Source organism: Pristiophorus japonicus, chromosome 15, assembly GCF_044704955.1.
Source record: "Pristiophorus japonicus isolate sPriJap1 chromosome 15, sPriJap1.hap1, whole genome shotgun sequence".
Taxonomy (NCBI): domain Eukaryota; kingdom Metazoa; phylum Chordata; class Chondrichthyes; family Pristiophoridae; genus Pristiophorus; species Pristiophorus japonicus.
In genome coordinates, this window is record NC_091991.1 from 73,780,555 (window position 1) to 73,796,786 (window position 16,232).

Below are 16,232 nucleotides of genomic sequence, written 5' to 3' on the forward strand. Positions count from 1 at the left end.
TGCTGAGGGAGCGCTGCACTGTCGGTGGTGTCGTCTTTCGGATGAGATGTTAAACCGAGGCCCCATCTGCTCTCTTAGGTGGATGTAAAAGATCCCATGACACTATTTAGAAGAAGAGCAGGAGAGTTATCCCCAGTGTCCTGGCTAATATTTATCCTTCAATCAACATAACAAAAAAACAGATTATCTGGTCATTATCACATTGCTGTTTGTGGGAGTTGCTATGCGCAAATTGGATGCCGTGTTTCCTACATTATAACAATGACTACATTCCAAAAAAGTACTTCATTGGCTGTAAAATTGCTTTGAGATGGCCAGTGGTCGTGAAAGGTGTTATATAAATGCAAGTCTTTCTTTATTTTTTATCGCGATTCCCACGCATGTTTTCAGGGGCTATCCAATTTAGCCCCCAATAAATATATTGTGCTGGTCACGATGTGTTCTCTATTTTATTGCGTGTTCTGTATCTTTTATATCTCGAGATCAGCTGAAGCCTGTCCATGATGCCACTTTTTAATAATTTTATCAATATCTTTGAAATAATGATTTAAGAAATTATTTTCAATATGAGTAACAAGTGAGGGATTTGATTGTTGGAATTTTGGAGATCCAGGGAGTGAAATTCCTATTGGCCTACTCTGCCAGTCTAATGTGCCCACGTGAGGAGGTTCAGACCCAGCCCAAGTTATAGGGATGAGGTTATCTCCATGCCCGAGGCAGGCCATTACAGCAATAAGGGCCCTTCATAAGCATCCGCCTGGTATGTTGGAGCAGCACCGTGCACCACCTAACAGTCAAGAATGAGCACTAATATGCCTGATTATCATTGTCACACTTCTTTTCACATTCACATGTGATTTAACAGGTTGCACATTTCCACCACGCAATTTGAAATTAAGATTTCACTGCAAGGTTGGGGGAAAGGTATAGCATGTAAATATTATATCAAAACGGTGGATAGATGCTACATTATGAAGGCCCTTAGGGTATGAGTTATAGCCCATGAGTGGGCTTAGCTAATAAATCAAACCATAAAATAGCACAAAATTAAAAATTAAGAAGCAAAACCCGAGCGGCGGTTGCCTTTAAAGTCTGGGAGTTTTAATCTAACAGAACCATTTTGCTTGTAATCAAACAAGAAGGATAGCACTGTTCAGTGTTGCTTTAGACATCAGCTGGCCAGCTGTTTCATGCCTGTCCATGCATATTAGCACTGCTTGACTGAAATAACACACCAAAACATTTTCTTCAGTTGCTCCGCTCTGCGCTTGTCTTTGTAGTTAAGGCATCCTCCCAACATGATTAATGATATGACTAGCTTGATTAATGGTTATGAATTACACAGTATGAATTATTATAGCAGAAGCAACCAAAATCTATAACTGCTCTGCTGAAGGCTGTGCTCGGTATGAACAGATCCTCTACAATGGCTAGCATACATCTAACTAGAACTCACTATTTCCGTCTCTCTCAAGGTGCAATGTATATTTTAGAGCTTAACAGTAATAGGTTGGCAAGCCTAATTGATGCTGTCAAATATTATAAATGCCGAAAATACAAACAATGAGGAGCATCATTCAATTCAATATCACAGAAAATATGAAATATAATCTAAAGTTTGCTTAACATGTTAAGTGCAATAATGACATGGTACGGTATTCCAGTAAAAGATGTAATGCTTTTAATTGCACATACCTACCCAAAGTGTCAGCTTGACTTAGCAGGTAACATTGTGGCCTCTGTTTCTGAATGTTGTAGGTTTAATCCTTGCCTTAGAACTTGAACATATAATCTAGACTGCCACTCCAGTGCAGTACTGAGGGAATGCTACATTGTCAGATGAGATGTTAACTTCTACCTGTTCTGATGATCCTATGGCACTATTTAAAAAGCACGAGAAGTTCTTCCACTTTCTTGGCAATATAATACCCTCAACTAACACTACCAATGATTGCCTGTTTCTTGTTACTTGTAAAGTAGCTACCACATTTATTTAAACAACAATCACTTCACATTGTATGTGAAGTATTATGGGATGAGGGTCAGAATAATTAAGTTTTTTCTCTCTCAAAGGACCTCTATAAGCTAACGAACCCAAGGATATAAATGAGTTGGAAAAGGATTTGTTTCTAAACAGGCTTAAAATAAATAAAGAATCAGCCATCCTTGAAATAATTGAAATTATGTCAGAGGGCCAATTTTTCAAATGAGGCTTTCTGACACACAGCCTTGTCCACTGGGACCACAAACTGATATAGTTCAGGTGCAATCCCATGCTTTTCCATCCACAATGGAATATCATGGTTAGTGTATCCATGAGTTCCCAATCTGTTCCATTGAAGTCCTTGGGCTGGATTTTCCACTCCTGGCCGTCTCCGTTTTCACCCCGGAGGGTGGGGGGGGCGGCAGGGGTGGCAATGGCGGCGGTGAGATCTTCTGGGCGGGCGGCCAGCTTCCAGTGCCCAGTCGGTGTTTTTGGGGCCGGTTTCGGCGGGGTGCGGAGCATTACTGCCCGGACGAGATGAGCCGGTGTGCACCGCCGCTGGTTGCGACACTGGATCGATTTTTGCCTCCTGCCTGACCTGTAGTGCTGCGTACAGCACAGTGCTGGGATCGCCTGTGAAAGCGGGCAGTCCGAGCTGTAGCGGCTGCAGAGAGGTAAATAATGTCCGCCTCAGGTAAGTGTGATTGCTTTTCCTTTTGCGATTTATGTACTGGTGGCGTGAGGTATTTTTGGGGAATGTTTTTGGTGTTTTTCTTTCAGGTTTTTTTTCTCCCCAGGCCTCTCTTCGACTGCTCCAAAGTCGACTCTTTAGCTTGAGATTTTCGCATGCTCAGCCGGCCTAGCGCCCTAAGAGAGGTGTGCAACGATTCCCTAAGCGTTTCGCCCCACACCCAGCTGCCCAATTTTGATGACTGAGGCACAAACTTTTTCCAGGCGGTATCTGGTCCGCCCAGCCGCTATTAATGCCCCGAAATCTTAAAAGCCGAAAATCTAACCCCTTAACTCCAACACATTCAGAAAAGCTCCCTGAATGTGCAGAAACTATAAGGCAATTAGATAGCAGGCTGAATTGTGCTAACATTGTTCATCGTCATTTTTCACACTACGAGTCCTACTCAGAAACATGAAAATTCCAATTTGAGCACTCCTGGGTAGGAACACTGTAAAACGTAACATCCGTGCAACTTGTTTTGCACACACAGTCCTGCCTGAACTTCCAATTTTGTCACTCATTGCATATTAATGGTAAGTTGTCACCTGTGCAGCAAGCTTCTTGTGGGAGTTTGCATTCACGGAGAAGGAATTGCGAAACTTTGCTTTAGTCATTTAAAGGGCTGCAGCAGGAAAGTTAAGATTTTTTTTTTGATTGCCATCCTGGATTTATAGATGTCATTACAGAATTCATCATAAAACAAGAATTACAATTGGCAGACCATAGAGTAGGAAAGACTGTACAAAGAGGGAAATGTATGGCAAATTTATCCATATTAAATAGTGAATATACATAAAAGTTGCAATCAGTGAACTCAGGCATTTTGAACTGTAATGGCGTTGAGGGTTCAGGGGTCTTTCAATTGCTTAAAATAACTTGTTAGCATTTTGTACTAAAAAGCCAAATTCATTTTGGTCTAAGATTTCTAAGATGGTGCATTGAACAAGAACCTCAGAAGGTTATAAATGCTATTTATTCGACCATGCAACTTGGGCTCCAAAACATAAACCAGCTTTGGTCAAAGTAAAAATGAAACAATAGCAGAAAATTAGTGGTACAGATTTCACTATGAGGCGGAAATTGTCCCTTTCGATAAGGCCTCTGGCCACCTGAAAGCAGCGGGCAAGGGGGGGGCCGCAGAATGGCTGCCGAGTCTCCGCAGAAGGGCCGCCATTTTGGAAATTACTCTTCTTCAGTCTTGGAGCGGTGTCCAGTACCGCTCCGCCCATTTTCCCGCTGTGACATGCACGTGCTGACCCCTTACCAATCGGCAGGGACCCCCTCACAAGATTGCCCCTCGCAAGATTGACCTTTTTCCAGAATAGCCCCGCGGGAGCGCCCCGACGGCAGGTTGGTGCCCCCGACAGCTTTTGCTGTCGGTACACTCTCTGTGCCATGGCGGCTCAGCTGCCCTTAAAGGGAAGGGCGCACTGCCGCGGCCGCCATGTTAATTTTTTTTGGTCGGCTGTCTGCCAGGTTGGGCCAACAATTATGGCCGCGGGTGTAGCTGGGCCGCCAACAGGCAGCCTGGCACCCTCTTTTGGGTGCAAGGCCGCTGGCCCAGCCGAAATCCTTCTTGGTGGCCCAGCGTTTGCCACTAATGTGGCTACAGAGTCCACAGCAGCCCTCCCCTTTAACTGAAGGGGAGAGACATTGTGACGCACCAGTGTGACATCATCAGCGTGGCGTTGATGACTCACAGCCTCAGCTACTCTGCCCCGCCCCGCCCCCACTTCCACGCCGCTACTAACGGCCACTCTACCCCGCCCCTACTTCTGCCCCAATGATGAGGCCACTTCTGCCCCACTCCAAAAAAAACCCCAAAGTGCTGAACTTCGACGGATAGGCCGCCCCATGCATTGGGGCGGTTAGAACACATCAAAACTGGTAGCAGCGCCTCGTTTCGGGTAGTGGGCAATTTCGGCCCCCAACTGTCCTAATAATACCGAACCCTGACCAGCATTATAACACAATCAAGGTTAGTCCACCCCAATGGAGACTTCACCTCCACACCTCAACACAGGCTGTAAGACAAGTGAATGGGAAAAACGGAAGAATTGGCAGAAGGCAGTCAAATATATTTCTCTATTTAAACAAGGGAGAGTTGCCAGTCAGGCCTCTCACCCTGGAAACAAAAAACATCTAAAAAATATTGTTTACAATTTAAATAAAGCTGTCAATAACTGTAGGGTTTGAAACACCAAAATTGCTTGCTGCTATTGATTCACAACTCCAGCATGTCAACAAACTTGCAATACATACTAAACACAATATCCATTCATGCTTGGTTCCAAGTTACAATCATACAGCACAGAAGGAGGCCGTTTTTCCTATCATGCCTGTGCTGGCTCTTTGAAAGAGTGGCCCAATTTCGTCTCATGTAGTCCCATTGAGCTCCTTTACCTTGACTGACTAAATTCAGAACCAAGCAAGCAGGTAAATAAGGATTTAATAAAACATTAGCATATTTAGGAAACTTTTGCCCCGATATTAACTGATACATGCGCTGTGGGCGGAGAGGGAGGGGGTCGGATATCACGTGGGAAACCCAGAAGTAAGTTCAGCAAGTCTATCAGTGGCTTTCGAACACAGCCACCTCATTAATATTTTACTTCCAGGTTTGCCGTCCAATTCATGGAAGCGGGGGTGATGAGGACCCGCATGACACAACCTCAACTCCAGTATTTAAAGGGCAATTTGGAGAAGTTTGGAGTTGAGAAGAGAGGAGCAACTTCAACAATGGATTTGAGACATTCAAAGGCTGCGCCCCCCAGTTCATTGATGCCTCCCTTGATATGCTGCTGGGGCTGTGAGGAGCCGGAGAGATATACTATTCCCCAGCACTGGGAGGAGAAAACCTGTGGCTGAAATGAAGAAGGCGTGGCTGGAGGTGAGCAGCAGGAGCGTTGTGCCACGCTCCTGGATGCAGTGCAGAAAGCACTTCAATGACCTAACTAGATCAGAAAAGATGAGCACAGTGGCACATTCACCTACATCCTGCTGTGCACTTAACTCCAACTGCTCTGCCTTCTCAAGCCTACTCCACACACCTGGCAGGTGCACCCATCTTTCTCTGTCTTCACACTTCCTCACATCCCCATCCCCATCAGCCTCATCCTTTTGCAATTTCATGCCTCTCCCTGATATTCAAACTCACCAAATGCGCTGCAACCATCGGGTGAATACATGCCATTACACTCACTCATAATTTTGATTCTTGGTACAGTGCTGCACGGTCAAAGGTGCCATCTTACAGATGAAATATTAACATAGAAACATAGAAACATAGAAAATAGGTGCAGGAGCAGGCCATTCAGCCCTTCTAGCCTGCACCGCCATTCAACGAGTTCATGGCTGAACATGAAACTTCAGTACCCACTTCCTGCTTTCACGCCATACCCCTTGATCCCCCGAGCAGTAAGGACTTCATCTAACTCCCTTTTGAATATATTTAGTGAATTGGCCTCAACTACTTCCTGTGGTAGAGAATTCCACAGGTTCACCACTCTCTGGGTGAAGAAGTTTCTCCTTATCTCGGTCCTAAATGGCTTACCCCTTATCCTTAGACTGTGACCCCTGGTTCTGGACTTCCCCAACATTGGGAACATTCTTCCTGCATCCAACCTGTCCAAACCCGTCAGAATTTTAAACGTTTCTATGAGGTCTCCTCTCACTCTTCTGAACTCCAGTGAATACAAGCCCAGTTGATCCAGTCTTTCTTGATAGGTCAGTCCCACCATCCCGGGAATCAGTCTGGTGAATCTTCGCTGCACTCCCTCAATAGCAAGTATGTCCTTCCTCAAGTTAGGAGACCAAAACTGTACACAATACTCCAGGTGTGGCCTCACCAAGGCCCTGTACAACTGTAGCAACACCTCCCTGCCCCTGTACTCAAATCCCCTCGCTATGAAGGCCAACATGCCATTTGCTTTCTTAACCGCCTGCTGTACCTGCATGCCAACCTTCAATGACTGATGTACCATGACACCCAGGTCTCGTTGCACCTTCCCTTTTCCTAATCTGTCACCATTCAGATAATAGTCTGTCTCTCTGTTTTTACCACCAAAGTGGATAACCTCACATTTATCCACATTATACTTCATCTGCCACGCATTTGCCCACTCACCTAACCTATCCAAGTCACTCTGTAGCCTCATAGCATCCTCCTCGCAGCTCACACTGCCACCCAACTTAGTGTCATCCGCAAATTTGGAGATACTACATTTAATCCCCTCGTCTAAATCATTAATGTACAATGTAAACAGCTGGGGCCCCAGCACAGAACCCTGCGGTACCCCACTAGTCACTGCCTGCCATTCCGAAAAGTACCCATTTACTCCTACTCTTTGCTTCCTGTCTGACAACCAGTTCTCAATCCACGTCAGCACACTACCCCCAATCCCATGTGCTTTAACTTTGCACATTAATCTCCTGTGTGGGACCTTGTCGAAAGCCTTCTGAAAGTCCAAATATACCACATCAACTGGTACTCCTTTGTCCACTTTATTGGAAACATCCTCAAAAAATTCCAGAAGATTTGTCAAGCATGATCTCCCTTTCACAAATCCATGCTGACTTGGACCTATCATGTCACCATTTTCCAAATGCGCTGCTATGACATCCTTAATAATTGATTCCATCATTTTACCCACTACTGAGGTCAGGCTGACCGGTCTATAATTCCCTGCTTTCTCTCTCCCTCCTTTTTTAAAAAGTGGGGTTACATTGGCTACCCTCCACTCGATAGGAACTGATCCAGAGTCAATGGAATGTTGGAAAATGACTGTCAATGCATCCGCTATTTCCAAGGCCACCTCCTTAAGTACTCTGGGATGCAGTCCATCAGGCCCTGGGGATTTATCGGCCTTCAATCCCATCAATTTCCCCAACACAATTTCCCGACTAATAAAGATTTCCCTCAGTTCCTCCTCCTTAATAGACCCTCTGACCACTTTTATATCCGGAAGGTTGTTTGTGTCCTCCTTAGTGAATACTGAACCAAAGTACTTGTTCAATTGGTCTGCCATTTCTTTGTTCCCCGTTATGACTTCCCCTGATTCTGACTGCAGGGGACCTACGTTTGTCTTTACTAACCTTTTTCTCTTTACATACCTATAGAAACTTTTGCAATCCGCCTTAATGTTCCCTGCAAGCTTCTTCTCGTACTCCATTTTCCCTGCCCTAATCAAACCCTTTGTCCTCCTCTGCTGAGTTCTAAATTTCTCCCAGTCCCCAGGTTCGCTGCTATTTCTGGCCAATTTGTATGCCATTTCCTTGGCTTTAATACTATCCCTGATTTCCCTAGATAGCCACGGTTGAGCCACCTTCCCTTTTTTATTTTTACGCCAGACAGGAATGTACAATTGTTGTAATTCATCCATGCGTTCTCTAAATGTCTGCCATTGCCCATCCACAGTCAACCCCTTAAGTATCATTAGCCAATCTATCTTAGCCAATTCATGCCTCATACCTTCAAAGTTACCCTTCTTTAAGTTCTGGACCATGGTCTCTGAATTAACTGTTTCATTCTCCATCCTAATGCAGAATTCCACCATATTATGGTCACTCTTCCCCAAGGGGCCTCGCACAATGAGATTACTAATTAATCCTCTCTCATTACACAACACCCAGTCTAAGATGGCCTCCCCCCTAGTTGGTTCCTCGACATATTGGTCTAGAAAACCATCCCTTATGCATTCCAGGAAATCCTCCTCCACCGTATTGCTTCCAGTTTGGCTAGCCCAATCTATGTGCATATTAAAGTCACCCATTATAACTGCTGCACCTTTATTGCATGCACTCCTAATTTCCTGTTTGATGCCCTCCCCAACATCACTACTACTGTTTGGAGGTCTGTACACAACTCCCACTAACGATTTTTGCCCTTTAGTGTTCTGCAGCTCTACCCATATAGATTCCACATCATCCAAGCTAATGTCTTTCCTAACTATTGCATTAATCTCCTCTTTAACCAGCAATGCTACCCCACCTCCTTTTCCTTTTATTCTATCCTTCCTGAATGTTGAATACCCCTGGATGTTGAGTTCCCAGCCCTGATCATCCTGGAGCCACGTCTCCGTAATCCCAATCACATCATATTTGTTAACATCTATTTGCACAATTAATTCATCCACCTTATTGCGGATACTCCTTGCATTAAGACACAAAGCCTTCAGGCTTGCTTTTTTAACACCCTTTGTCCTTTTAGAATTTTGCTGTACAGTGGCCCTTTTTGTTCTTTGCCTTGGGTTTCTCTGCCCTCCACTTTTCCTCATCTCCTTTCTGTCTTTTGCTTTTGCCTCCTTTTTGTCTCCCTCTGTCTCCCTGTATAGGTTCCCATCCCCCTGCAATATTAGTTTAACTCCTCCCCAACAGCACTAGCAAACACTCCCTCTAGGACATTGGTTCCGGACCTGCCCAGGTGCAGACCCTCCGGTTTGTACTGGTCCCACCTCCCCCAGAACCGGTTCCAATGCCCCAAGAATTTGAATCCCTCCCTGCTGCACCACTGCTCAAGCCATGTATTCATCTGCGCTATCCTGCGATTCCTACTCTGACTAGCACGTGGCACTGGTAGCAATCCCGAGATTACTACTTTTGAGGTCCTACTTTTTAATTTAGCTCCTAGCTCCTTAAATTCTTTTCGTAGGACCTCATCCCTTTTTTTACCTATGTCGTTGGTACCAATGTGCACCACGACAACTGGCTGTTCTCCCTCCCATTTCAGAATGTCCTGCACCCGCTCCGAGACATCCTTGACCCTTGCACCAGGGAGGCAACATACCATCCTGGAGTCTCGGTTGCGTCCGCAGAAACGCCTATCTATTCCCCTCACCATCGAATCCCCTATCACTATCGCGCTCCCACTCTTTTTCCTGCCCTCCTTTGCAGCAGAGCCACCTACGGTGCCATGAACTTGGCTGCTGCTGCCCTCCCCTGATGAGTCATCCTCCCCAACAGTACTCAAAGCAATGTATCTGTTTTGCAGGGGGATGACCACAGGGGACCCCTGCACTATCTTTCTTGCACTGCTCTTCCTGCTGGTCTTCCATTCCCTATCTGGCTGTGGACCCTTCTCCTGCGGTAAGACCAACTCACTACACGTGATACTCACGTCATTCTCAGCATCGTGGATGCTCCAGAGTGAATCCACCCTCAGCTCCAATTCTGCAACGCGGACCGTCAAGAGCTCAAGGCGGATACACTTCCTACACATGTAGTGCCCAGGGACACCGGAAGTGTCCCCGAGTTCCCACATGGTACAGGAGGAGCATATCACATGGCCGAGCTCTCCTGCCATGTCTTAACCTTAGATACCCTTAAATTGGTAATAACAATGTTACAGTTCACTTACTGATATAAAAAAGAAAAGAAAAGCTACTCACCAATCACCAGCCAATCACTTACCCCATTGGCTGTGACGTCACTTTTTGATTACTTTCTACTTCTATTTTGCTTTCTCTCCCGCTGTAGCTGCACCGGTATGCTTTTACCACCAAAGTGGATAACCTCACATTTATCCACATTATACTTCATCTGCCACGCATTTGTCCACTCACCTAACCTATCCAAGTCACTCTGTAGCCGGTATTCAACTAGGACCCTGGATGTAAAGAGCAGTGCAGTTCTCCCAGTGTCATGGCAAAACATTCATCCCTCAACCACCGTCACTAAAACAGATTATTCGGTCATTTATCTCATTGCTGTTTGTTGATCGTTGCTGTGCATTAAAATACTCCTGTGTTTCCTCATGTTGCAACAGTAACTGCACTTCAAATTAAATTCAGTGGCTTTGAAGCACTTTGGGACATCCTGAAATTGATGGGGTTGAAGGCTGATAAATCCCCGGGGCCTGATAGTCTGCATCCTAGAGTACTTAAGGAAGTGGCCCGAGAAATAGTGGATGCATTGGTGATCATTTTCCAACAGTCTATCGACTCTGGATCAGTTCCTATGGACTGGAGGGTAGCTAATGTAACACCACTTTTTAAAAAAGGAGGGAGAGAGAAAATGGGTAATATAGACTGGTTAGCCTGACATCAGTAGTGGGGAAAATGTTGGAATCAATCATTAAGGATGAAATAGCAGCGCATTTGGAAAGCAGTGACAGAATCGGTCCAAGTCAGCATGGATTTATGAAAGGGAAATCATGCTTGACAAATCTTCTGGAATTTTTTGAGGATGTAACTAGCAGAGTGGATAATGGAGAACCAGTGGATGTAGTGTATTTGCTTTCAAAAGGCTTTTGACAAGGTCCCGCACAAGAGATTGGTGTGCAAAATCAAAGTACATGGTATTGGGGGTAATGTACTGACATGAATAGAGAACTGGTTGGCAGACAGGAAGCAGAGAGACGGGATAAACAGGTCCTTTTCAGAATGGCGGGCAGTGACGAGTGGAGTGCCGCAGGGCTCAGTGCTGGGACCTCAGCTCTTTACAGTATACATTAACGATTTAGATGAAGGAATTGAGTGTAACATCTCCAAGTTTGCAGATGACACTAAACTGGGTGTGAGCTGTGAGGAGGATGCTAAGAGGCTTCAGGGTGACTTGGACAGGTTAGGTGAGTGGGCAAATGCATGGCAGATGCAGTATAATGTGGATAAATGTGAGGTTATCCATTTTGGGGGCAAAAACATGAAGGCAGAATATTATCTGAATGGCGGAAGATTAGGAAAAGGGGAGGAGCAACGAGACCTGCGTGTCATGATTTATCAGTCATTGAAAGTTGGCATGCAGGTACAGTAGGCGGTGAAGAAGGCAAATGGTATGTTGGCCTTCATAGCTAGGGGATTTGAGTATAGGAGCAGGGAGGTCTTACCACAGTTGTACAGGGCCTTGGTGAGGTCTCACCTGGAATATTGTGTTCAGTTTTGTCTCCTAATCTGAGGAAAGACATTCTTGCTATTGAGGGAGTACAGCGAAGGTTCACCAGACTGATTCCAGGGATGGCTGGACTGACATATGAGGAGGGACTGGATCAACTGGGCCTTTATTCACTGGAGTTTAGAAGGATGAGAGGGGATCTCATAGAAACGTATAAGATTCTGACAGGACTGGACAGGTTAGATGCGGGAAGTATGTTCCCAATGTTGGGAAAGTCCAGAACCAGGGGACATAGTCTTAGGTTAAGGGGTAGGCCATTTAGGACTGAGATGAGGAGAAACTTCTTCACTCAGAGAGTTGTTAACCTGTGGAATTCCCTGCCGCAGAGAGTTGTTGATGCCAGTTCATTGGATATATTCAAGAGGGAGTTAGATTTGGCCCTTACGGCTAAAGAGATCAAGGGGTATGGAGAGAAAGAAGGAAAGGGGTACTGAGGGAATGATCAGCCATGATCTTGTTGAATGGCGGTGCAGGCTCGAGGGGCCGAATAGCCTACTCCTGCACCTATTTTCTATGTTTCTATGTTCAAGTTGTTTATTTGTGTCTATAAGTCACCTACCTGAAGTTATGCACCATTTGCCAACCAAGATGGCAGGACATCTACCTGTACCCAGACCTCCGCCTATGCGATTTCACAACCATCTATTAATAACCACACAAGTGACGCTTCATGACTCACTCATCAATACACCATCCAACCTTTGAGCCAAGCTTTCTGTCACCTCACCAAACAAAATGGTCCAACTAAACTTGTGAACTCATTGCGTAGGAAATTGCAGGCACATTCTACCAGTCCATGAAATACCACTGCACAAGCAAGCAATAATGAGAGGAATTTGCCTTCAGTTGACTCCTGATAACAGTACAAATATTTCTGTGTTACAGTATCTACATCTGTGAATCTCTTTTTAGCTACATTAGTAATCCAGTATCTATATCAAGAGCTACTGCGATCTAACTGGAAACAATTCAAGTAGTTCAGCACAGTACAGTTCTTCGAGAGAAACACTTTCATGAATATGCTTCCCTTTAAATGTTATGCTGATATTTAGCATACACAAGCAAAGCTGTTTATTGGAGAGAGTACAACACACTGAATTATAAGTGATGTTTTTGTTCCATATGTAAAATAATATTTTTCATGATCCAAAGAGTCTCGATCAGAATAATTGTACTGCATTACATTAAGTACTAAATTAATGTATCAAAACTGCACAGAAATATATCTCCTTTCCTCAGTTGATTGATCTCCAACTTGGAGGAATCATGTATAGAGCCATTATGTTTTAGAAGACAAATATGATGAAGCTAAAATGTATTTATGTCCTTTTAAAGCCATTTATACAGGGAATACTAAGCAAACTCTAGCCAAGTGTAGTTCAAGAACATTTAGCAATTTCTGAAGATGAGGCAACAACGGATTAATTTAATTTTGCATTCAAATAGTAATTCTCAACAGCACTTGATTAAAAACTGGCTCAGACAAGGCCAATAGACAAGAATTTACATCATTTAAAAAAAAATTAATCGACTTTTGGCAGTCTTAAACAAACTATTTACAGTTTAACCTGTATACCTGTCAGGACATTGCTCAATGAGAATAGATTGCAAAGCCCTTCCACCTATTTGATCTCCCCCGTTTAGGATATAGTACTATTGCCTTCTAAATGCAGCATCTAGATGTTTTTAAATCAATATGATGCCTTGGCTTCAAGCGTGTTTCCTGGAAAACTGTTCCAGTTGTTTTCAATATTTCAACAGGCTACCTAGGGAGATGAGGAAAGCAGATATTGATTCATTCAAATGCAAGTTAGATAGATTTTTTTCAGAAAAGAACATTTTGGGATCCAGTATATGAGTAATGTGAGAGCTGACGTGGGAAGTGGTGACTTTGGACCTATGGCTCATACAGCTCTGCACTACCGGGGGTTTTCTCGTGTCATGTCTGGGTCTGTTGTAGACTAATTGATAGAAACTGATTGCTATGATTGGTCTAAACCGTGATTACCATTGTATCATGCGACCAGCTGGATTGTAGAAGGCAAACTAGATGGACCTTGGTCCTTTTTCATCTAGCAATTCTTATGTTTCTATGAAATACTTTGTGCTATCAGTTCTAATTTGTCATTCACAATCCTGAATGTGTACCTTCTTGTCCTGCTGCACTCATATCCGAAAGCATTGTCCGATTTCTTTGGCCTGTTGAGTATTTCATACACCTCTGTAAAATCCTGTTGAGGCATCTCTTATTGAGGCTGAATAACGTTAGCTTATTAGTACGTCTGTAAGTTGTTAACTGGAAACAATATAATCAAATATATTTAGATATGACACACATAAGTATGTATCACTATTATGTTCAAAGTTGGCATTGCTGCAATGATCTTATCAACACCAACCCAAGCAGCCATTAAGCTGATACTATCTGTTCCTAATTTGCTGTTTTGATGACTATTCTATTTGATGTATATCTAAACTACCAAATAATTAAGATGGTGTTTGAATGTTCCTAATGTTTGGTATTTTGTTAACTGCCAATGTGATGCGGAAGAAACTCAGGTACTGTCAATTCAAATTGAGAAATGGATAGGTTTGAAGTTCCAGGACCAAGTTTGACTGCAGCAACATGAAAGGAGATGGTATGAGCAGTTCTCAATCCTATTTCATTCCCTTGGTGATGCAAAGTGGGTTTTAGCACTGCAAGATAAACATTCAAATATTTGATTTTGCTATAGTAGCAAAGCAATGGCCACATGTTGCACACAGTGTCCAACACTGTACCCTCAAAACTAACGACTTCTAGATTTAACCAAGATCAAAGCAACATAGTTTCCGCCCCCACCGCCCAAACCCCCCGCCCTCCCGCCCTCACAATATTTCTGTTGCTACTGCCTCCTGTATCAGTGCTACACAAGATTTTCTTGAACTCATACCCTCAAGTGATGTGGCATAGAAATCTGTCCTGCCTCTAGCACCTCCACAACTTTTGAAATTTACCAAAATTTGGACCCAACGATGTGGAGAACTGCATCTTATGCCTGTGGTGTGTACATTGTATTGTTAGCTGAGATAAACTTTATCCAACATTGTCCCTATAGTATTTGTTAAAGTGTATTTCTCTCACAGTCTGAAAAATATATCTATTTCATTCAAAAATGAATCAAATTTAATTAATGAAATATAGCAAACCTTTATGAAGTTATTATCTTGGCTCCTTTTCAATTTTTAAGTCAATGTTTGTATGGTTTGAAGTAAAATATCATACACTGGCTTACAAAAGTTGCCATAATATTAAATGAATAAAAAATCTTTTCTCTTTCCATTGTAATCCACTGAATCTTCAGCAGATAGAAGGAATACATTTAACATACTAAACATAGGAAAATGACAGACAGGAAAAGACCGACTGGTCCATCCAGCCTGTCCCCCACAGTTGTGGTGCTTTATGCATCACAGCACATACACTTCACACCCCAACCCGGAGCCAAGCAATCTCCTGGGAGAGGCACAAACCACAGATTAAAATCCAGGGCAAGTAGGCAGAAAGAGTTCTTCTCCGACCACCTTAGACGTTCAAATGAGTCCAGGGGATCACATTTTCCCTGTTTCACATTACACAATGCCTGCCTCTTGAACGGAGTGATCTCCGTCCCAGTCACAAACAGGTCTAGCTCTCGTTTGAAGCAATACAGAAAATCAGTGAATGCCGAACGAACTGGCAGCCTGTTCCACTGGTCCACTATTCTCTGTGAACAGTAAAACTGCCAAACATTCAACTGTTACACAACTTATAAGTTATCCCAGGTTCTCCCTAACTCATTCAGTTGAAATAATTGATCTACATAAAACACAATTTAGTCCCTTCATTATTTTATAAATCTCAATAAAATCACCCCTAAATCTACACTTCATTAAAGTAGGCAATCAGTGGATGTCCAAGCCATACACTTTCCAACAGTTTTAATTATTCCACTGAGCAGATTGTGTTCAGAGAATCCGAGGTTCCAGAAGACTGTTTGTAGTAGCCAGACTTGTCACTTACTGATCCCAGTATATTCACTGTAGAATATGTTTTGTGTTTTTTAAATTGTCACTTACCAGTCTCCCTTGAGATCTGCATAAATGCCTCCACACCACTTTCTCCATAGTTTCCCTCTGAGGCTAAAGTAGAAACATAATTCCATCCAAGGGCTGTAACAATATCCACCATTGCTTGAACTTGGTACGAATCAGGTGGGACCACTCGGGAAAAGAAGTCGTATCTGCTGTTGTCACTCAGCTCTGGAGCCGTTGATGCATAGCTGATCTGAGGGATCTGTGGCAAAAGACAAAATTGCCAATCAAAATATGAAAACCCAACTAAATATTACTTCACCAAGATTCATAATTAATAACTAAGTTGATAGCTGGAAGTCCTATGGTTTAAATGATTCTCCTGTAAAACATTTCTATTGCTACAATTGGCACTCGAAGAACATTACCATACAACTCCATTCGTATTAGATCTCAAAGCAATCAATGAAATAAAGGCATTGTAAAACTGATCCCAGTATATTCACTGTAGAATATGTTTTGTGTTTTTTAAATTTTCTCCCCTTACCCTTCTACTCCAGAAGTAATTACTAATTT

The 16,232-nt window shown here is 43.4% G+C and overlaps 1 protein-coding gene across 1 annotated transcript in view; it reads right to left on the reverse strand.

Moving 5' to 3' along the window:
• LOC139280850 (metabotropic glutamate receptor 8) overlaps positions 1 to 15,828 on the reverse strand; it is a 275,813-nt gene extending 259,985 nt beyond the window's left edge. Inside the window, exon 1 of the mRNA XM_070900600.1 lies at positions 15,702 to 15,828. Within this exon, the coding sequence (XP_070756701.1) occupies positions 15,702 to 15,813 (112 nt within the window). The 5' untranslated portion in view covers positions 15,814 to 15,828. The remainder of the gene's footprint in view (positions 1 to 15,701) is intronic.
• Positions 15,829 to 16,232: the final 404 nt, after the last annotated feature.